The sequence below is a fragment of the Phoenix dactylifera genome, unplaced genomic scaffold (assembly GCF_009389715.1).
Source record: "Phoenix dactylifera cultivar Barhee BC4 unplaced genomic scaffold, palm_55x_up_171113_PBpolish2nd_filt_p 000438F, whole genome shotgun sequence".
Lineage (NCBI taxonomy): Eukaryota > Viridiplantae > Streptophyta > Magnoliopsida > Arecales > Arecaceae > Phoenix > Phoenix dactylifera.
Genome location: NW_024067873.1, coordinates 360,601 through 383,340, shown reverse-complemented (window position 1 = coordinate 383,340; position 22,740 = coordinate 360,601). Strand labels below are relative to the sequence as shown.

At 38.8% G+C, this 22,740-nt stretch overlaps 1 protein-coding gene across 1 annotated transcript; it reads left to right on the top strand.

The window, feature by feature from the left end:
* Positions 1 to 7,070: 7,070 nt before the first annotated feature.
* LOC103721615 (nucleobase-ascorbate transporter LPE1-like) lies at positions 7,071 to 21,942 on the top strand. Its single transcript, XM_008811885.3, has 14 exons — positions 7,071 to 7,443; positions 7,519 to 7,616; positions 7,750 to 7,926; positions 8,014 to 8,114; positions 8,308 to 8,383; positions 8,492 to 8,551; positions 8,677 to 8,861; positions 9,759 to 9,855; positions 17,109 to 17,195; positions 17,279 to 17,337; positions 17,438 to 17,529; positions 17,623 to 17,700; positions 20,326 to 20,486; positions 21,407 to 21,942. Exons 1-14 carry the CDS (start codon positions 7,326 to 7,328, stop codon positions 21,623 to 21,625), a joined length of 1,608 nt encoding a protein of 535 aa, XP_008810107.2. The 5' UTR covers positions 7,071 to 7,325; the 3' UTR covers positions 21,626 to 21,942.
* The last annotated feature ends 798 nt before the right edge of the window (positions 21,943 to 22,740 follow it).

The following is a 22,740-nucleotide window of genomic DNA, read 5'->3' as shown; positions in this document are numbered from 1 at the left end:
GGATCAACCACCAGTAAGTTTTTTTTTTCTTCTTCTTTCTTCTCCCGCGGACGGGAGATCTGGCTCGGGGAGGGCCCGAGCCACAGCCGACGGCGCTCCCCGGCACCGGCCACCCTTGCGGCCGCTGCGGCTTACGGCCTCTCTTGCCGCCGCGGCTTGCGGCTGGCGCAGCTTGCGGCCATCGCAGCCGGCGCCCGCCGCCATCTTCCTTCCCCCTTTTTTTTATTTGATTTAATTTCTAAACTAGATATACAAAGAATAACTATGAGTAAGGGCATTACCTGCTTGAAGAAGAACGTCCGCCTCCTACTCCGGCAACGCGGCCCTTTACTCCGGCGGCGTGGGTCTAACACCGGGTCCTGCCAATCCGAGAGGATTATGAGAGAGGGAGACAAACAGTGGAGGAGGAGGAGGAACGGGTGGTGAAATGGCCTAGCCGATCGGGGCTTCTTGTAGCCTCGATCATTAGGGGAGGCGGACGGTTGTAACCGCCCACCATCAGGTGTTACGAACGCCTGCACGATGGTGTAATGGCCTCCTCTCCGTTTCTCTTGGGAGTGGGGCGGTTATCACAGATATGGTGTACAAATCTCAGGACATAGTAGATAGCATCCAAATCAATAAAAACTTATATTCTAATTGCCTAATGCAGCTTTCTCAAAAAAAGAAAAAAGAAAAGAAAAAAAAAGCCCAATGAAGCCAGCTTGTGTCTTAGGCACAATTTTTTTTTTATATATATGAATGGGAGGTGGTACCCACCCAGCATTTATTTTAAAATATAGAAATAAGTACATAGCGAAGTTGGGAGGTGGATTACTTATGAAAGTGATCCATGCTGTCGGAATCTTTACAAGGTTGGCCAACAAGAACAGTGGGCTATTTCAAATGATGTCTGATAAGATTTGATTGCCCTTGTTCAAATTAACACCGACACGAAATGCATTTTTCTTGGAAGAGTAAGATGGAGGCAAAATGTACCATACCATATCAATATTAAATTGATATATAATTTTATATTATACTGATACTCGATATATTTGTCATTTCGTACCGTATTATATAGAGATATTTTAATAAAATGGTATTAGTATAGAATTCGATAGCGAGACAATAAATCTTAATGCAAGGATGTAAAACTATGTTGGATCGAGATTCAGTATAAGGGGACAAATTTGGCTAATAGCTATTAACTTAGGCGGTCAACAACCCAATCGTATACGCTTGCCTTTGCTGCTAAAAGCCAAAAAGTAGATGTTTGGAAAGAAAAGCTGCATTGGAAGGGTTTGGAATATGTTGACTACGTAATTCGTAAACCATGTTCTCTTTCATATCCCTTTTTTTTTGACATTTCTTTTGACATATTTTCTTATGAATAAATAAAATGTTACTCAAGAATATTAAATCAAAGCACAATAAATGCAAGCCTATGACCAACAGCAGATGTTCTATCTGGCCTACTTGTCCTAACTCAGCATCATCTAATTCTTGCTTCAACCATCTTCCAAAGCCTAAACAAATTAAAAAAATAGCTGATTTTTTCCTTAAAAAAAGAAAAAGGAAAGAAGTGGCTAACTTTGGGAGGTTTGGTCCAACTCCAAATTATTGTCCCCTCACCAGCTCGTACCTGTTTGCTCCGTTACATGTTGCCACGGTAGCTGCAACTTCATCAACTACCTGTTTGGCAAGCCACAAATCAAAAACTGGACCACTAAACTTATCCAGAGGAAGCTTTTGTTTTTTCACTCTTCCCTGTGATAAACTGGGATTGCATCTGTGATAGAACGCATCTGTTTCTTTCCCCAAAAATAGACTGATCACAACAAAGATGCAAAATTATTTTCAAATATATGCTTCTGTGGATCATTATATATACTTGAGAATTTTCATGGGACTGGATGAGGTGTTTGGTATTTGATGATTTGGGATTAGAACACTCGGTAGAATTAACAAACACCAACCGGTCATTTGGGTGATGCAACAAAAACAGGCAATTTATGGCCTGTTGAGATCCAACCCAAAAGCTCAAGCTAGCAGGTGGATGGGCCTATGAGCATATAAGCACCACTAGAGATATAAAATCTATCCAATATGGGATTATTTCTCAACACCCCCTCTCACGTGTAGAGCTCGAAGGACGGAATTTAGAGTGAGGGATGCCATAGGGATTAGTAAGTAGAAGCGTGAAAATATTAGTAGGCAAGAAGGATTATGAGCACCGATACAATGTTAAGATTTAACCAAAAACTTAAACTATTAAGTGGATGGGTCCATGAGTATATGAGCACCACTAAGGTCCTTAACCTATCCAATGGAGGACTATTTCACAACAAGGTGATGATTTGATCGACAGGCAATATGAATTGTAGATTAGATTTGATTATATTGCTTATTATTAGAGAGAAAGTCCTGCTGTCCTCGATTTATCAAACATCTGGTATATCCCTTTTTTAAGTTTTTCTTGACGCCATTCAAACATCTCTCTCCCTAGTTTGCTGCTATCTTCGCCGCCTTTTGCAAGATTGATGACTGCAGCACCCCCTACTTCTCAATCACCAACCCCCCCCCCCCCCAAAAAAAAAGAAGGAAAATTAAAAAGGATGCCTATATAACGTTTACAAAAGGATGGTCGTGCATGTCCATTGGATGGTCAGGATGGTCCATTGGTAAGCTTATTTCCGAGCAGATTAAGCTCAGGATGGTCGTGCATGTCAAGCTTTATTCTAGTAGGACTTCGCCTATGGAACCATTGTTTGCAAGAGATAGGTGTTTCAAATTGGTGAAGCAATAGATAAATTCTTAAGACTATTGGAAACAATTATCTCTTTGCCACCACCAATTCCTTGCACCTCATCCTCATCCATGCCTTCACTCTCTTTGCCATCCTCCCCCAACACCTCCATACCACCATGGGAAGCCGCTAGCATCTCTCTAATCCCTAGGGAACTCCCAAAATTCCTCATCAACGATATCTGATACACCACATTCCGTAACATATATCTTCACACATCAAAGAGGTGAAAAATTAGATTCAAATTGTTTTGATTTTTTCTTGAAATTCATCCTAAGAAACAAAGATGCAAGTAATCGACGATGATGGAAGAGAGGGGAAGATGGTAAAGGGGTTGCTCGGAAATCCTATTCGAAATATCGAATTGGTCAGAAGGGAGCAATCCAAGCATGGCGGAGATGGTCTGCTTCATAGAGGCCTTAACATGATCCAAAAGAATTACCAGATTCAATGTGAACCAGATAGAGTTTAGAAGCGAGATTCACCACATTGAAAAGTTGAACCGTGAGCTAAACTTTTGAAGGCTATAAATTAGTTGTATAATGTCCATTGAAATAATTATTTTTTAAAAAAGGAATCTTGTCTTTAGCGATCAAGCCCAAATTCCATCGTTTGGAACTTAAAATAAGCTGGTCAAATCAAAAATTTTATTTTCGAAAAAGATTTTGATTGGGCTTATCTCTCAATTCAAGAAGAATCAGGTGGAGTGATAGAATATAAAGTTTGATATAGAAGTCGAAATCCACCTTCTATAAAATTTTAGCTTTTTGAGTTTATTTCTACTAGTCATGTCTGTTGTGGTTCAAATTCGGCCCGAGGGTGACCACGTCAGAGGAGTCGGGGGGAGTTGCCGGACGGAATAGAGAAGGGAGTCGCTTCCTGTGCGCCGGCGGACCTGCACAAAGCCTTGCCGGTGGGATTTCGATGAGGACCTTCCGATGATGAAGTTAGAGTAGATTTTAAATAGTCTAGGCAAAAAAGTCCTTAGGCGTTACCTGATGGGGCTATTTATAGTCCCCGCGGAGGTGCCCATGTGGCATGCAACCGGAGCTTGCTTGAGGCATATGGCGTAGGCCGTCCTTGTGAACGGCATGGCGTCGATAGAGGTGGTAGGGTATGGTCCCTAGTTGACATGTCGTGGAGTGGCCAGCAAGCAAAGCATGATGCGGTGAGGTTGTAATGTACGGCCACGTATGTGCACATAGGGGTGTGCGTAGGTGCGCACGTGGATGTGGCCACAGGCGAGGTCGGGCTCGCTTGGAGGCCGCAGGCTTTACTTGATGAGTACTAAGGTCGGGCTCGCTTGGAGGGCTGCAACAAATATTTGGTGAGGTCGGCTCGGCAGACATTGAGGTCGGTTCGGCCTCCTCGGCTCTGAAGTCAGCTCGGTTGGGGGCCTCAAGCTCGGGCCGGGGTGTTGTTGCGGATACCTGCGGTCGACGGAGCCTCTTCAGCTCTCAGTTGATCCGGCAGAGTGCTCCGAGCCCGGCTCGAGAGGCATGATTGTAGATACCTATGGCCTACGGGGCCTCTTCGGCTCTTGGTCGATTCTGCAAGGCGCTGCAAGCGGAGAGGTTCGGGCGAGGTCTGCTCGACCTTTTGTAGGGTCTGAGGTCGGACTGGTGTTCAACAGGATTGAGGTATAGCCTGTTCGGTGCTGATGTGTATTTGGTTGAAATTGGGTGGTTCCATGTTGTGAACAGGACGATCCATTTTGCCCCCTTTCAATATCTATTTAGGAAAAATGAATTCTAGTAGAACTAGAAGAGAAATTCGATCTAAATTATATAGGAGCAGATATCACCATTATAAATAGCAACTATGTACATTGATTTTATCATCATGAATGAAATAAAAGGGGACGTAAACCCTATTTTTAAAAGTTTCACATTTTTAAAAAAATTTCTTTTATGAGATTTGAGTTGAGCTGGTTGAAAAAATTCTTCTTTGTCTTCCATCGAATCACGATGGAGGTGGAGATGCCCTTCTCGATGATGGCAGTGTCGGCTCGATTTGGCTTAGCACGTTAGCCAGGCCTGCAAACTCGTGAAGGTCAGAACTTTAGGTGGAGACAAAGTCATTAACGAAACAACCACCATCAAATTCAGATGATAGGAGGAAGGGTGACAAGCAGTGGAGAGGAGGTAGGATTCTTGGGTCTCGCAGAGATGGAGGAGATGACGGGGAGAGAAGGGGGTTTGGAGTTGGTGGGAAGGAGGAGGAAGTGGCAGAGCAGTAGAGCTCTCGAGGAGGCTGCAAGGGTAAGAGAGAGGGAGAGAGAGGGAGGCAATCATGTTGGACTTGTGGTGCTTCCATGCTTCTGATGGGTGTTCCTTCTACCATAAATGAATGGCTCGAGAGCAAATTGGAAATTGAACCGAAGCCGATCAACTCAAGTTTAGTGGTTTAGCTATTGTTGATCTGATATTTAATTATATTCATAAAAGTGTTGCAAATTTGAAATAATGATAAGAATAATTTTGTCATTTTAGATAGTATCTAAGCGCCATTGGCAGGAGGTGTCTTGGATCGTATTATATCACTATGAACTTGGGTGATCTAATTAAAATTTTTTAAGGTAGAGGGGGTTTAAGTGAAAATCGTCTGGGGCTGTTTGGGCTGTTTCTGTAATTTTCTCACTCCCCGGCCTCCGCATGAATATATCATTGTGAATGGTTTCTTACTCTCACCGCAAGATACCATAGTCCAGATTGTCTTGTCACGTGACACCTACTTAAAACGGCAAAGCGAAACCCTGCCTCTGGTTTCTTAAAACGGTTGTTTCTGTAATCGTGGCCGTTGATATCACCCGGACCTCTCTTAATATCAAATGACTCGGGAAGACTCTAGGTTTCAAATTTATTTGATCATCAAAAGCCTTATCGGCTTGTAATTTTTTTATCTCATAGGGGTATTATAGTCCAAATAAAGTAGAGAACCTGGAAAGACGCCTCTTAGAAAAACCCTTTCAATTAAGATATTATAAATTTACGTTATATTATATAGGCGTTGAGTTTGTTTTAGGATGGTGGGGTTTGGCCAACCTCCAAGCAGCATGTCAGTTTTAGAATTAGAAGAATGACACTCCAAACTCCAAATTAACTTGGAAGTGATAAAATCACTCCCATTTAACGTCAGACTCACCTCCTGTGCTCCTTTCCTTCGTTGGCATAGCATGGATGATAGCCAGATACATGCATCTCAAACTTGGCATATACTTGAAGAAGTAATTTCCTGAATAAAAACTAGTGAAAGTTATAAGCCCCTCTCTAGAATATAGCCAGAAATAAATAATTGGCAACATTTTTTATAATGCAAACTCCTGGATATTATAACACCATGTAGAATCTCATGTGCATGGATCTTATCCAAAGCCATTTCATGTGTGTCATATAGAGCCAATTCTAGTTTATCTTAATATAAACTTTTTATAGTAATAGAGTGGCTAATAAAGTAGTGCATATGGCAGCAAATTAGCGGGAATCTCTTAGCAAGATAATCTATAGGTTGGGATTGCTCATGACTTATGCTGTTTATTAGCTCGATGTATTAGGGGCATAAATTCAGGATCTAATATACGTTCATTATTGGCCATATTTATCAATAAAAAAAGAGAGAATGTTGAGGAGAATGACATATATTTCTTTCTATATCCACTTAAATAATATAAGTCTATAGAATGGGGTCCATGTATCCCTATTTTTTCAACTCCACCTCTAACCATGGAATAGGCACCTCTCTTCTCTCTGAAATTCATACCCTTTTCACAGTACAACCCTTCATAAATATACTCTAAGATCAAGAGAAAGAAACAAGTATACTGTATTAAATCTAGCATATATAAATAATATTTGCTCCACATAAATTGATCATTTGTATGGATTATCATGGCGCCAATAAGTTTTTTTATTTAAAAAAAAAAGAGAAAGACTATGCCTTTCTAAATTGAATATGAATTCTAATCAATTGTAGTGACAAGAATATGCGTAACATGATTGGATATATTTGCATAATACTTTATGTCACATGAAGATCATTTTCAGGGCAAGCAAACTACATGCTCATGTACGTGGAAAAGTGCAAACAACCCATATGGGTTTGAGCATTAATCATCTAACGTAATAGATTGATGAACTCCATAGAGAAAGCAAGTGTGAAAATATCGGAATATCGGTCAAAGATGGGTGTGACTGTCAGCCAAATGGTAGTTAAACCAATTTCCTTCCCACTAGATTCCTGAACCTCATATAGAAACCAATTTCCTTCCCATGGTTTCCAGGCTCTCTGGCTTCTCCTACCTCCTCCATTTCGAATGGTTTGCGTTTAATAAGAAGAGCAAAATGGCATTAACTTTATTGACAAGAATAAACATCCCCAGCGAGGCTAATTAATCCCATTAAGTAATTCCAATAGGAGGGAGAAAGCCGGAGAGACCGCGCTATATGCTAACGCTCTTCCGTGCGTTTAACTTCTCCGCACTCGCGCGCAGTCCCGGAGGAGCGAGAGAGCGAGCGAGAGAGACCTTGCGGCGGCGGCGATGGCCCCCCCGGCGAAGCCCCCTGGTCCCCCGGCGAAGCTGGACGAGTTCGTTCCACACCCTGTTAAAGAGCAATTGCCCGGCATCGACTTCTGCCTCGCTAGCCCTCCGCCATGGGGTCAGTCTCGTTCCTTCATCATTGCTTCTTCCCTTCTCATCGCCAATTCTTATTTGCTTCTCTTTTGGTCTCCAGCGGAAGCCATTGTTCTGGGATTCCAGCACTATCTGGTGATGCTCGGCACCACCGTCCTCATTCCCACCATCCTCGTCCCCCAAATGGGCGGCGGCGCAGTGAGTTTCTCTCTGATTCTGTCTCTCTCGCTCTCTCTCTCTCTCTCTCTCTCTCGACCTTTTTGAATCAAAGGTGATACCTTTTTCTCTGTTTCATCCGTTGGAACTGTTTTTTGAAACGAAACGGGTGCAGGAGGAGAAGGCGAGGGTGATTCAGACGCTGCTTTTCGTTGCCGGGATCAATACTTTGCTGCAGGCCTACTTTGGGACCCGGCTTCCGGCTGTGATCGGGGGTTCCTTCACTTATCTCCTCCCCACCATCTCTATTATTCTCAGCAGGCGCTTCGTTTACATCATTGATCCATATGAGGTCTGTTTCTTGTAGATTATATGCAACTCTCTTCCTTTTTTTTTGTTTTTAAATGTATTGGGGGTGATTTATGTTCTTTTTTATCAGAGGTTTGTGCAAACGATGAGGGCGATACAGGGGGCTCTGATTGCTGCTTCTAGTTTTCAGATAATTGTTGGGTTCTTGGGCATTTGGAGAATCGTTATGAGGTCTCTTTGCTTCTCTTTTTCTTCTTTCTTATCCTTCTTTGTAATTGGGTTTACTGGATATCAGGATATGAGGAATAAAACTTTTGTCAAATTTTCTTTTTTTTTTTTTGTTTTAAAATTCTGCTTCTCTGTTTTTCTTTATCTTCTTTTTCTCTGCCAGATTAAATATTGATGTTCTTTTCGATGGCTTTAGGTTTCTTAGCCCCCTTGCAGCAGTTCCTTTTGTGACTCTTGCCGCGCTTGGGCTTTTCTACATTGGTTTTCCCAATGTAAGTAATCTCTGTTCTTTAAGGGGTCCTCCTGTTCATTAGTTCATGATCAGTATAATTGTCTCATTTCTTGGGTTGGTGTGTTCTGTTTCTGGTTCATGCTTCTAGTTGGCAAGATGTGTTGAAGTTGGGCTTCCGGCACTTGTTCTGTTAATATTCTTCTCGCAGGTAATTGGGTTTGCATGACCTAAGTGAATTGTTGTTCGGGATTACTATTTGAGTGCTTTCGTGCAGTCTGATATCAATGGTTCTACCATATGACTTTGTTTACTTGGGGTGTTCATTATCTGCAGTATGTTCCCCATGCAATTGGCAGAAGGAGAGCAATCTTTGATCGATTTGCTGTGCTAATTACTGTTGCACTTGTCTGGGCTTATGCGTACATTTTGACTGTGGCTGGTGCTTATAAACATAGGCCTCCACAGACACAGTTTAGTTGCCGTGCGGATCGCTCTGGCCTATTACGTGCTTCCAAATGGTATTGCAACTCCAATTGGTTGGATTTATTAGTTTGCATTCACTTTTTCCTTTTTCTTCAAATTGATGTCATATGTGTTTTTTCCCCTCATGTTTTCCATATTGTTCATAGCAACCACCATACTATAGACTGGCTGGATCCCGTAGCTTTCTGTAGGGATGCCTTTTTGAATTATCTTCTTTTCTATGATGTGATTTGCCTTAACACATAGTTAACACATGGTTCTTTCATTCGTACTTTCCCTAATAGTTTTTCAAGATTTTATCTGTATAGGGAATATGGCCTTAGACCTTTATATGGGCATTGGGCTTTATTGAAATCTACTTGAAAATTTTCATCAACATAGGCAGTGGTACTACAACTTTCTCTTCTGTCTTGCACATATCTATCTAGTCTGTCTTGCTAGTAATTTGGAAGTGTTGACATGAGACTCAAAAGTAATTCTTCCACTAAATAGCTAACAAATTGTGAACAATGCTCTTTTGAAAAATCATGGCTATTGATTAGGTGCACTTTGACTTGGCTTTTTGTTTATTGAGACATACTGATTGTGGTGTCAAATGCAGTTCAGAAGAAGCGCTTTAAATTTGATCAATATCGTGATTTATGTTATTTTACTTTTATGAGAGAAAAAACAATGAAGAATGGCTTAATGCTGCCGTTAGAATGCAGACACATGTCGTCTGCACAAAAAAAGTTATTTTCGTTTCTTTTTTTATAAATATTTAAGATGGATCTTATATTTTTTCTACCAATGGGACATGGGTCTGCTTGTCGGCGGTCTCTCAGGGTATGTGCTAGGGAGACGTTCTGTGCTTGAATTTTGAAGGTGGCACTCCTACTGTTACTTCCAAATAAAAAATGGGTTAATATATTGTTGTCTACAATTACATGCAGGATAAAAGTTCCCTATCCATTTCAATGGGGAGGTCCCACTTTTGATGCAGGGGATGTTTTTGCTATGATGGCTGCTTCCTTTGCTTCATTAATTGAGGTTTGTATATTGTAGATGCTACGTAGATCCACTTGTTATTTCATCAATTTGATTGTCTCTTAACCTTTTCTACTACATCTTGAAACAAGATTGTTTAGTTATTGCTTCTTGTGCATTCAGAAGAAATTTTTCTTTTGAATCAGTTTTAAATTATGTTGACAATTGCTGTCTTTTGCTGAAGACAGCAAAAGTTGCATGTTCGTTGGTGGAATTATCCCAAATGATATTGCATAGATTTCTAAGAATCAACTTGGTAAATTTGTGGATGCCAAAACAAGGATTATGAAATGTTCTCAAGCTTTTACCAAGACGTATTTATTGTTTGTTTTTCTACAAGTGTATTTCAAACAGAACCAGTATTATACTACTGGAACTATTTCCATATTTCAGTTAAATTCAGTTGAAGTTTAGATATCTTGAATTTTGTAACCCTCCAAGAATAACAATATCTGTTGCAGTTGCCCTTTTCCCCTTGTCTACCCTTTTCCAACTGGTGTATCAAGAATCTGTTTTGGACCTTAAGCATAAGATTTTACAGAGCTGGTTAAATGGATATTTTTGTTTTAGTAAACCAGTTATAACGATAATAATCCCAGGGGGAGGGGGGGATTGAGAGGGGGATGAACAAGTGATGGCTTTACCTGAATGCTGAGCTATTTTTTTCGAACTTGATGTTACCAACTATAAGTTAGGGTTTTCTGTAAAAATCTCTTACAGTTTAGATAATAATGTTTCAATAGTTTAAAGATCCCTATTGATGGATACTATGGTAAAATCATGGAGATACATAATAGAAAATATAATTTGCATGTTGAGTTATCCATAATCATTCACATTGAGGCCTAAGACCATGAAAAAATGCTCATAATGCTTAAGTATCTTATATTTTAAGCTTAGCTAAGACTTGTCTAGTTGGTCTATATACAAACTCACTATGGAACTTATAGATTATTATTATGTAACTTGATTCTGGTGTCATGGCACCTCATTTAGCTTGTGATTACGGTACTACCCCTTTGGAGACCAAGAAAATGGTACTTAAGAATCAAAAACAGAATGATATTTGAATGTCAAAGGTACCAGATGCATGAGTTCTGGGATAGGAGTATTTTGTAACTCATCTTTCATTTTGTATTGCGGGATGACTGTAGTGAAGCAGTGAATACGATGGCCACTAGTGATAACATTACGAAGGATCCTAGAAGAATTGATGAAAGAAAGGTCACTATGTCTAATATTCAATGACAGACTGCAATGCTAATACATGCCATAAATGTGTAAATTGTGTGACATTACACCTTTTTTTGGGTACCCTATTTTTGTTCTTGATAGAACATGTGGAGAAAAAATCTTATGAGATGGATGAAGATTAAGATGAGAAAGATTATTATCTGAGTTTGCTTATCTTCAGAATTGATGGCTTCCATGATGGTGGATTCTAGATGGCACGTATAAGTGGGAAACTATGGTGGAAAAAATAATAACCAAGTGGAATATTTGAATGTTACCATCATTTATGAATGTCATCATGCTTGAGCTTTACAACAGCTTCACCTAAAGGTTGAGAGGAATCAAAACATATATCAACATCTATGATGCTTGGTCGTCATTTCTGTCAGAAAGTACTGCCATACATGGTGTGATATTTTTATAGTGACCTTTCATGAAATTTTGCTTGGATTTCCGTGTTTAAGAATTTCTTACAATAACAATCACAGATGCAAATTGATAAATGGATTATGTGTAAGGCATATAAAAGTTGAACCAGTGCTGATGAAGATGAAACAATAAAATCCCTAGTGCTGATCGTGAAAGAGGACAGCAGGATGATGATAACAGTGAAGGGTCAAGGTAACAATGGAAAGTTGCTTAAGAAGGTTCCTTTGGTGGACATGTTGGATCAAGTAGGGATTAGGTCATAGCTTAGGCCCTAAGAGTCTCCCCGCCCCCACAACTAGCTTGTTTTGCTAACAATAGCCAGAAAGTATGGTGAGACACCTTTTGAAGAGGGCCCTACATGCTTTTATGCTTTATGTTTCAGAAGGGGATTGTGCTGCACTTTATGAGGAAGTATCATGCTTTATTTTAGTATTATATCCCTTTAGACATCTAGTCCTTTGGATATTCCCCACCTGGCCTTCAGCAGCATACTGTAGAACTGACCGATTGTTTCAGGTGATCCATTCAAGTATGGGCATTTGCAATATAATAAAAATCTTTTGTTTTATATTCAGGTTCAATGAAATAGATAATAAAGTTTGAGTCGTTGAAGTTACTTTTAGCCAAATGAAATGCCATTTTCTAGCTAAGTTGGAGACTGGTGAGATTCTGCTTTTTATTTCAAATATTGTGGTTGCCCTCCCACATATCTCCCTATCAACGTTATTTTACAGTTTTTGAATTTATATCATGCTTAAACTCGGTTTGGTAAAACCCTGGAAGTCCAGAAAAAGTTGACATGAAGTTGAGATTACTTGTCTTGAAGGTTAACCCATTTGAGTTCTCTCATAAATGTATGTTGCACAAATTTTACCATTCAAAGTCTGTTGAGAGATGCTGTTTCTTAGCCTTTTTTTTGACCAATGGATGACATTTTGTCATGTTTCAACATCTGATTCTCGTTTCTCTTAGCTTGCAAATTTAAAGGTTAAGTGGTACTCTAGCAAAGTTTTCAAACATTGGCAAGATGTAATATATGCATAGTTAAGTAAAATATTAGACTTTTACTAGTCCATACATGCTTACATGATAACATGTACTCTAGGCTATTCTAAAAGGTAAACTAGTTCTAATCATGTGGATTATTCATGTGATTGTATGTTTGGGGCACTTGTGGTCTCTTTTTTTTTTCAATTATATCCAATGTTTTTGGTCTCGATCCCATCCTCTGCATCGGTGCTTTATTATTACGTTATTATATGCCCCAAAAATAATGGTGGCATGCCCAAAAAACTCTAGTAGCAACTTGTGTTACACTCGAAAAGCCCTGATACAAAAGTATAGTACACTTTGGATGGGTGGCATACCGAGCTCTGCCTTGGATATTTGTATCCTATTGGGTCTGTATAGTATGCATCGTACCACCTAGTTTGTATGGTACATAAAAAGTTGATTATATTGTTCTCTTGCTTTTGTCTTAATAAATGAATATGGATAGTTGTATGCTGGGGATTAATAAGGTTCAGGATATACTTTAAAAAATCCTAACACTATTTAAAGCATCTATATTTTCGAACTTTTAAATTTCCTTTGCAACCCTAATTAGATATCTCCCTTAAATGTTTAAACTATTCTAACTTCTATAAAATAGGATTCTGGTGCTGTTAGAGGAGCCCAAGGGAGAAACTCTCCTTATGTAGGGATTTTCATGACTCATGTTCTCCAAAATACAAATTTATAGTGGTTTTCTAACATAGCAAAACTTAAGCTTATCTAGGTTAAGAACATAATATATCAAAAAATCTTAAATAATTTTATAAGGTAGTGATATTAGTGTGTACTCAGCACTAAAATCTTTCTAGAATTTACTCCATATATAAAATCTTTAGCAGTAGCCACGTACATTTACATGTGTATCATAACCAATAAAGAAAAACATGGATAAAACCAAGGTGGCATATTAAGATTCATAGACTTCTTGATGATGACATCTGATTAGATGAATGCTTTATTTAAAACTATGCTTGAAGAACAAGGGACTGCAAATTAATCAATTGAAAGAGAGTAGAGAATGCAATTTTTTTAGAATTACATGTGAAATTAGGCGAGAAACGCCTGAAATGTCTTATTCTATTTTCTTATTTAATTTAGAACTACTATATATACAAAGACATCTCATAAAATTAGAGTTGGCTGATCCAGTGCAGATATGGGGTGTTTTTGTGTAGTTGTCCCCTAGTTTCAATAATATAGTTGCCTGGTTGGTTGGAGGGAACTTAGATTAAGAGTAGTGCTAAGAAAGTAGAGGTGTTGAAATGATAGTTGAACCTCTTGTTTATTAGTTGCTCACCTGGTTGGCAATCATCAGTAGACCATTCTAGTGCTTTGACTCTGTGATTTATCCATTTATATTTGAGTTAGAATGATTTGATATTCCATGCTTTGGCAAATAAAACTGATATATATCGATTTTTGATGATGATTGTAGAATTTAATTTTAATCTCAGTTAGCTGGACTCAAGGTCTGCTGAACCAGTTGGAACCGACCGGTTCAGCTTGTACCGTACCGGTAAAAGGTCGGAACCAAACGGTTCTTTATCCGTACCGGTGCGAATCGCATCGGTACAAGCCCGGTACCGGTCGAACCGCACCGGTTCGGGCTTGTACCAGTGTGAACCGCACCGGTTTGTACCGGTACTCGTGGGGAAGAAGGGGGGAAGAGAGGAGAAGAGACAAGGAGAGAGGGGAAGAAGACCTGTCATGCTACCTGGCCTCTTTCTTCCTTCTGAACACCTCGCGGGGAAGAAGAGCTCCTTTGCTCACAGGAGAAGGGGGAAAGAGAGGAGAAGAGAGGAGAGAGGGAAGAAGAAGAGGAGGAGAGAGGGAAGAAGAAAAGAAAAAGAGAGAGAGAGAGGCCGCGGGGACGCAGGCGCAAGTGGAGAAACACGTCCCCGACTCGTGCTCACGCGCGTTCCACGCGGTGGGATCATGGTCGACGTGCGGGGAACCATGCATGCGCGATTCCCCACGCGGGCTCGCTGTGCGGTGTAGCGAGCCCACGCGTTGCCCCTTTGCAGCGCGCGTCCATGCATTTTCTTTTCAGAACCGGTACGGTTCGGTACCGAACCGGTACTGGTCTTCATCGGTACGTTGGTTCGGTCGGTTCATCTAACCTTGGCTGGACTTCTATATTTAGCTTGCTTAATTCTGTTGTACGGTGAACATCAGATGAGTTAATCTATTGAATTGAGGGGCTTAAATTAATATATGATGTGGTATATTAAACTATTATTGCCACATTAGCTAGAATAGATTGTTAGGCTCTTTTTTTGGGGCTGGCCAGTAGGAATTAGAGGGAAAGAGAGGAACAATGACCTATATGATGGGGTACCGATACCAAACCTATATGCAATATAGGGGATTACCAAATTGACCTTTGTACCATGCATACTAACACTGTACCAAGATGGTACCCGTACGAGATTCGGTACTGAGATATTGAACCTTGATTTTAACTTTATTTTTTTTGGGCTAGCAGTTAAAACTTAAAAGGTTTCCATGCTTTATATAGAGATAATTGCATTCTAGTATTAAATCAAAGCCTTTTTTCGTCTTGGAACCTTGTTGGCTTCTTTTCTTCTTTCTTTAATTTTTCTTAAATTCTTCAAGTACACCTTCTCCACTCTCTTCTTTCTTTTCTCTGTCTTGAATAACTACTTCATCTGAAAATAGTGCTGATTTCAGCCCTAATCTTCTGCTGTGCTGTATCAAGAAGTCTAATTATCAGTTGGGCAAGGCTCATGTAGATTGCACCTGTTTCTTCTTATTCCTTTTTCTAAGCTTGACATATTGACTGGTAGTAATAATGGCTGCAAGATGTTTTATGGTTTTACATGTTTTCTGTAATGAAAGTGGCAAAAGCTGAAATCATCTTTCCTTTCTACATGTGAAATCATGAGATTGTGCTCTGTGGGGATCTAGTCAAGCGAGCCTCGACTAGCTAAGCTTTGCTCAACTCAAGGTCAACTTGATTAAATCTACTACATCAGAACTTCCAGAACAACTAGAATTGTCATGAACAGAACATGGTTGTTCATGCATGGCTCTTTCTAGGGCTTCGTCACTCATGTTGCATTTTCTCCTTATACACAGCTCCCTTTGGAGAAAAAATTTAGTTTCCCACCCATCATTTCTTATTGGAGACAGCAACTTTATTGCTGGATATAAGATCTAAAATATTCATTATATTGGGCTCATGCTGAGCTGTGCATGAGCTGGACAGCGATTGCTTAAACTTGGTTCCAAGATTATTTGTATTGCAAATTAAGCAAATCCTTCTCGAGCTGAACTGAAGTTGCTCATGATGATGTTGCAATTGACACTTCAGCTCTAACTCTCCCTGTTATTTTAGAGGCGATGAACACCTGTTGATGGCATAGAAGGGATATCATTTAAGGAGGCAGTGGGGACTAAATGTTTGGGATGTTGAAATCAGATACTATGATGATGGTAGAATATCTGCTTGGGGCTAAGTTGTGCTTGATTATGAAGTTGGTTTGCTAGGCTGCACCCACACAAGTTGGCTGGCCTTATTGGCAAGCTGCAGCAGGTTGGGTTCTAGCTTATTTGGCCGTAGTTCAATAGTTCAACTCCCCCTGGTATTAAAAGAAAACGTGAAGCATATCTCAAATAAATGACATTAGTCCTTTTATTTGGAAGTATTTATGTTGATGGAGGATGAAGCTTTTTATTGGAACAAGTGGCAGAAAGTCAGTCCAGATAGAAATAATCATGCATGTTTTCTAGTTGTGCGTTGGCACCGAAGAAAATTTGATCAAATATCTAAAGGTTGAATTGGATATATAAATTCACAAATAGCTTGATTAAATATTTTAGACCAACTTTTTTGAGTTTTCCTTGTGTTATCACAGATAGTTAAGCATTGTCTAGAGATCTTTGCCCTTCTTGTCTGAACCATATCTTCGCTTAATATCTTAATCTTCTCATTTCCCCCTTATCTGTAGCTTTTGCTGATTATCTTGATTGGAGTTGCATTAAAATCAGCATCTCTCTTACCTTTATCATGAGTTATACATAATATCAATGATGCATAGTGTTTAAGATTTGTATTTCGAGTCTATACTAATAGAGTGTGTTGAGAATGTTCATTTTTGACCTGTGGTTGGCTGTGAATTGAAAGCAACTTAGCAAGTAGAAATATGCCCTTAGACATGGATGTATAAGTAAAACTTTCTAGGATTCTGGGAAATTTAGACATATCTAAGTAGCATTTGGTCTAAAAGGGGTTGCACATGTAAAACAGATGTCTCACAAATGTCCAAGCTGGGTAGTTTCTGTGGAAGCATGACAAGTTGACAACCCTTTTTACTTCAGGATTTTTATATGGATAGATGCCAAGATTGAATATAATTGGTGGTTTGTTAGCTCTGGAGGGTTTGCACCTCTTTCACTTGAAGATTAGTTAAATGTATAGAGTGTTTGCTAGAAGGCACTATAATTTGTTCCAGTGGGAACCATAGCATGGTTTGGCCATTACCATTTTAACTTTCTAATTAAAGTTTCTTTATTTTCAGTCAACTGGTACTCTCATTGCAGTGTCAAGATTTGCAAGTGCTACACCAATACCACCTGCCATTTTTAGTCGGGGCATTGGCTGGCAGGTGACAAGATATTCAGCTTCTGTTTATTGCCATTACTTATAGCACAGTTTTTAGTATTGTTTCTCACACATTTGGAGTTTCAGGGAATAGGTATATTGTTGGATGGAATGTTTGGTACTGCAAATGGCTCAGCAGCATCAGTGTAATAAGCTAAAAAGCTCTGGTGGTTCATAAAGAATAAAGAAAAACAAGTTTGCAAGTGGTTAAATTTGAAATGACTTACTAGCGGGTTTCTTGAACAGTGAAAATGCAGGTCTCTTGGGATTGACACGAGTTGGAAGCCGGAGAGTTATTCAAATTGCAGCTTGCTTTATGCTTTTCTTCTCCATTTTAGGTGATTTTCTAAGTATACATAGTGGAAGTAGAAACCATTATTTGTGTAATGTTATTCTGATGCAATATTTGTGTACTGTCCAAAATAAACCAGGAAAGTTTGGAGCAATTCTTGCATCAATACCGTTACCCATTGTTGCTGCTTTGTACTGCGTACTCTTTGCCTATGCTGGTATGTGATTCTTTGGATGGATGTTCCAGTGGTTATTCATTTTTCTGCATCATTTTTTTTAGTTTAAAGTGTTGTCGCTGAGTGGCACATCTGTCTGTTTGTTCAGACAAGCATGCAAGCCATTAGTAGTGTAGATTTCCAATGCCCGTTACAACTGAGATTTTGTTTGGTTACTTTGCTTTCTTCATCTTTATTCATTCAACTACACATTTTTAGGAGGCTGTAAAGCATCTATAACCTTCTCATTCAAGCAGACAAAATTAATTTAGTACAGGTGATATTATTGTTGCATTCAAGATTATGTGTCACTTAAGCATAATTTCTTTCATATTTATTTGTTTAAAATATGAGGGATCAAATTATGTGAGACAATAAATAGGCTTGTCATGCTCTGCAAATTGGAATAATGGATCATAAACATGGACAATTTAAGTAAGCTGTGCTATAGAGATAAGAATGCTAAGTTGAATACATTATTAGATCAGGAAGGATAGAGAGGGAGACAAGGAAAAAGGTATTGGAGTTGAACAAACCTATTTTAAAATGGACTGGTTAAAATGGTGTGAGCATGTGCAGTGGAGGTGAGGAAGCCCAGTAACAAGAGGGGCTTGATTTGTGCACTTTAGTGAGGAACAAGGAGAGTAAGGCCTGATGCAATCCAGATGGGAGTTGTGAAAAGGGGATTTAAGAGGCTTATGTTGATAATATATAGCTTTATTAGCACTATTTACTTGAAAATATATGTAAAGCAGAACTTAAATTGTTTCATTTAACCTTGTTGATTATGGTTATGATTGTTAGTGAAAAAGGTTATGGTTATGGTTGTTTAACACTACTACCATAAAGGAGTGGAATTTCATTTATTTTAAGAGTGCCTTTATAGTTTAAATATTTCAATCTTGATTGAAGGTTCTTGGAGATTTTGTCGCAACAGTTCACATGGCCTGTCCTTTACTTACCTATGTATGTATCTACGTATGTGTATATATGTATGTATATGCATTATGTCTGTATACTTATAAAGATAAATACGCACACATAATCAGAATGTCACTAATGACCTGAAGCTCTATGGCACTGACAGGTGATTATTAACAGTAACAACACATATTTAGGAAATGACAATGGAATCATGCTAGTAATCATGTCTTCTATTATAACACATTTTTCTTCTATTATGGCAAATACTCCTTGTCCTGGATAACTGACCCCATGCATTCAATAGATACTTGCATCTTTTATAGTTTCAGTCCTTTTGGGTCGGTTCTAGATATCTATTTATTTATGGGAGATAAACTGGTGAAGCGTTCCTGCGAAAAGTGGATTGTATTTATAAAGATGCATAAGTAGTTGGAAAAATTCCCTGCTCGGATGGTGTCATATCATATAGCCATGAGTGTTTCTTTTAGGTGCATTACATGTGCTAATACTAGTGGTAGTAATCTAGAATGATCTTCGAATAATAATACTTCCACTTCGGGCTGCAGGAAGTTATGCACTTTGCTGCATAACAAAATTTGTTTTTGAGTATCTAGTATCTGCTATGTTCACTGGCAGCATGTTTGGTCTGTGTGTGGATTCTAATTATGATCCTCTTGTCATGCCACCAAATATATTTTTGCTAAAATATTGTTTACAAAATGTCACCAATGTTTATTATTAGTTTCATTTGAATCTTCAGCTGAAAATGGGTCGGATAAAACCCAATCCAGAGTTGGGATCATGATTGAATTGAGTTTGCATCTAAAAATCTGTATCAATTGGATTTAGAGACAGAAACTGATTAATTTTTGGAACTGATACACATTCCAAGTTTTTATTCAGATTTGAATTTGGATATATCCAAATATTAATATTTTTTTCTCTGGGATTCAAATTCGGATATCCAGATACTAAGGTTTTTTTAGATTCAGATATCTGGATACCTTGGTTAAACAAAAAAAAAACTTTTACATGTGTATGGGGGCTTCCCTAACATTGACATTGATGTGCATGCATCCATGATGACAAGGGAGAGGGCTGTTAATTATCTAAATTCTGCATGCAAGGTACTTGTCATTTTCCTACTTTAAATATATATATATATCTAAATTTTCTAATTTAATTTGTCCCTATCAAACTATGCTCAAGAATCTTATTTTGTAGCCAAAGTGGAATCCAATTTATATTTGTATCTGCTTGGGAAAAAAAATTTAATATTCAATTACTATGTGTATCTATTTAGGACAAATATGGAAATAAATTCTAGCATGTTTAATATCCATTTCCATATTCGTCTGCACTCAATTAATATAGATGTGGATATGGATATACTAAAATCCAATCTGTTTTCATCCCTATTTGCATTTGATTAAATCTATAATCATACTGTTGCGTGCAGTTTGAGAAATTAATATATGAATTTCGTTTGTAACAGGTCCACCATACATCATCTTATGCACTAATTTAATTGTTCCTTAAAATATGATCAACTACTCAAGTAAAAAAGAAGAAATGTAGTCAAAAAGAGGAAATGTAGTAAAAAAAATTTCTCGTTGGTGTGGGAATTCAATTCAATGTCAATGTTTGCCCCATGCTTTTCTCCCTTTGAAAACTTATGACCATTGTTTATTATTTTGCAAACAGCTTCTGCTGGGCTTGGCTTTCTTCAGTTCTGCAATCTTAACAGCTTGCGGACGAAATTTATACTAGGGTTTTCTTTGTTTATGGGCTTGTCAGTGCCAGAATACTTCAAGGAATATGAAATACTGGCTGGTTATGGCCCAGTCCACACCCGTTCAAGAGCAGTAAGTGAATGTTTAGATTCTGCCTATATTTCTCTCTTTTTTTTAGTTTTTTAAAAATATATGATGGTTTTTGATGCATTGCAGAACTGTTAAATGCTTCTCTTGTGCAGGAACTGCCCTTGACAAATTCAATTTTTTTTAAAAAAATCAATAATGATAAAATTCTTCAAGGACCTGACATCCTAATGATCTTTACCGGCTGTTCATTCATCTATAGTTGCAATGCATCACCAGAAACGAGCCGGGCTGGGCAGGGCCTCACCTCTACCTGAGTCCAGCCCGAAATTTGTTTTTGGGCTTTGGCCCAAAAATATTTGGAAAACCCCGGCCTAAGCCCGACCCGAATCCAATTGTGCCAGCTCGAATTACTTGTTTGGGCCAAAAACTAGACTGGCCCGAACCACAAAAAAAAACTTTTGAATGACACCCAAAATAAATTAGTTATAATTCAATATCCAGTTGTCAAATTAAGGGTAATAGAAAATAAATTAAACATCCAACCAATTAAACATACTTTGACGCCCACTAGCCCAATGAACCCATTGGAGACTTGGAGTATTGAATAGGCTCTTTTTTGGAATTAGCCTAAATGCTTGAACCGGGCTAGGTTTAGGTCTGAATTCAAGCTCGGGCTCGGGCTCGGGCTGGGACAATGATCTCTCTGAGCTCAGCCCAAAAAATAAATAGGCTCTGTAATTAAACACAATCCTAGCTCGAAATTTTTTGGGCCTAGCCCATAGGCCGACCCGAAGTCGGCCTGGCTCGATGGTCTTCGGGCCGGCTCAAGCCCATTTCCGGCTCTACACCAAATGTTGATGCAACTTTGTGGCATCTCTGCTGCCTCTTATTTGTTGATTTCCTCTGACCTGTTTGATTTTGTTCACATCGAAGCTGGACTGAGAACTCCTTGTATGTTGCAGTTTAATGACGTTGTCAACGTGATATTTTCATCACCTGCAACCGTGGCAGCCATAATTGCTTACTTCTTGGATTTCACTCTCCTGCGTGGGGAAGCATCCACAAGAAGGGATAGAGGTTGGCATTGGTGGGAAAAGTTCAGATCTTATAGAACAGATCCAAGGAGCGAAGAATTTTATTCCCTCCCTTACAATCTGAACAAGTTTTTCCCTTCGCTTTAACTTGAAGTAATCAATAGTTCGCGACTTTGCCAGTTACACAGAAAGAAAGGGGGAAAAAAGAAAATCAAGAATTTTAGAAATATTTGATGTATATTTTTTATGAGAACAAATTGGCCTTACGACAGGCTAAACATGTTGCAGATCCTTGTAATTAGGAGGCATAGATTTGTTCGTTTTCCGAAATACTGTATGTTTTTAAGGCAAGCGCATTCAAAAGATGGCATTCTACGCAGTTGTTATTCAGTGAAGTACCAGCATGATTTCTTTGGGATGAGAAGCATGATATGATATATAAATATATATACTTCAGACATTAAGATTGGGTCGATGCCTTGTAGCATATCAGGAATTGCCTACGTTTCTATTTACATGTAGTCTGCTTGTGTGCTCTGGATTACAGAACTTTGATGGTGCATATATCTGATTTTAGAATAATTGTTGGGGAGCTTCAATGTGAATGTGTATTTTATGATCTTTCATGCGGGTAACATTTCACCAGGACGAATGAGTTTAGGTAATGAGCTATCTATTCAAAAATTCCCTCTACTACAGCAAAGAAAAGGTCCCTGAACTGAACTTTTGTGAGTGGCATCTTAATCATCATTCTTATCCTAAATACCTACATGAAGATGGCGAGCAGGTGCGCAGATAAAAGATATTAGTGGATCATCAGTGTCCATTATATTTATGAATCAGCAGCTTGCAGTAAGGTTGCTCAGTTAGAAAATGAGTCGAGCTCAAGCAGGTCTTGAGCTTGGCTTGGTTTGATAAAAAATAGTCTCAGAGCTTATACAAGTATATTTGCATGTATGTCTGGTAGTTCTCTTCCTCATAATCTCCAACGAAAGTTACTTGCTGGAACTATGGAGGGCCGGTAAACCTCCTTGGTCAAAATATGCTTGTAGGTTGATTCTGTTGATTGTATAAACTGTATGTATGTGGAGCTCTGGTACTCTGCTCGGTTCATTTGTTCCTTAGCTCCGCATCAAGCTTTCTGACTCCTAATGGTTTCTTGATGGGTAATAAATGCTTCTGCTAGTAATTCTCTCTCTCTCCAATGGAAGAAAGTTGCTGGAACTGTAGAGAGACCAGTAAACCTCTTGATGGAGAAAATA

What these genes read in the sequence shown, in the direction of transcription:
- LOC103721615 (XM_008811885.3), top strand. Translation starts at nt 7,326, where the DNA reads ATGGCCCCCCCGGCGAAGCCCCCTGGTCCCCCGGCGAAGCTGGACGAG. An exon ending in CCCAAATGGGCGGCGGCGCA is followed by an intron (nt 7,617 to 7,749) that starts GTGAGTTTCTCT and finishes AAACGGGTGCAG; the next exon opens with GAGGAGAAGGCGAGGGTGAT. An exon ending in AATGGCTCAGCAGCATCAGT is followed by an intron (nt 17,338 to 17,437) that starts GTAATAAGCTAA and finishes TTTCTTGAACAG; the next exon opens with TGAAAATGCAGGTCTCTTGG.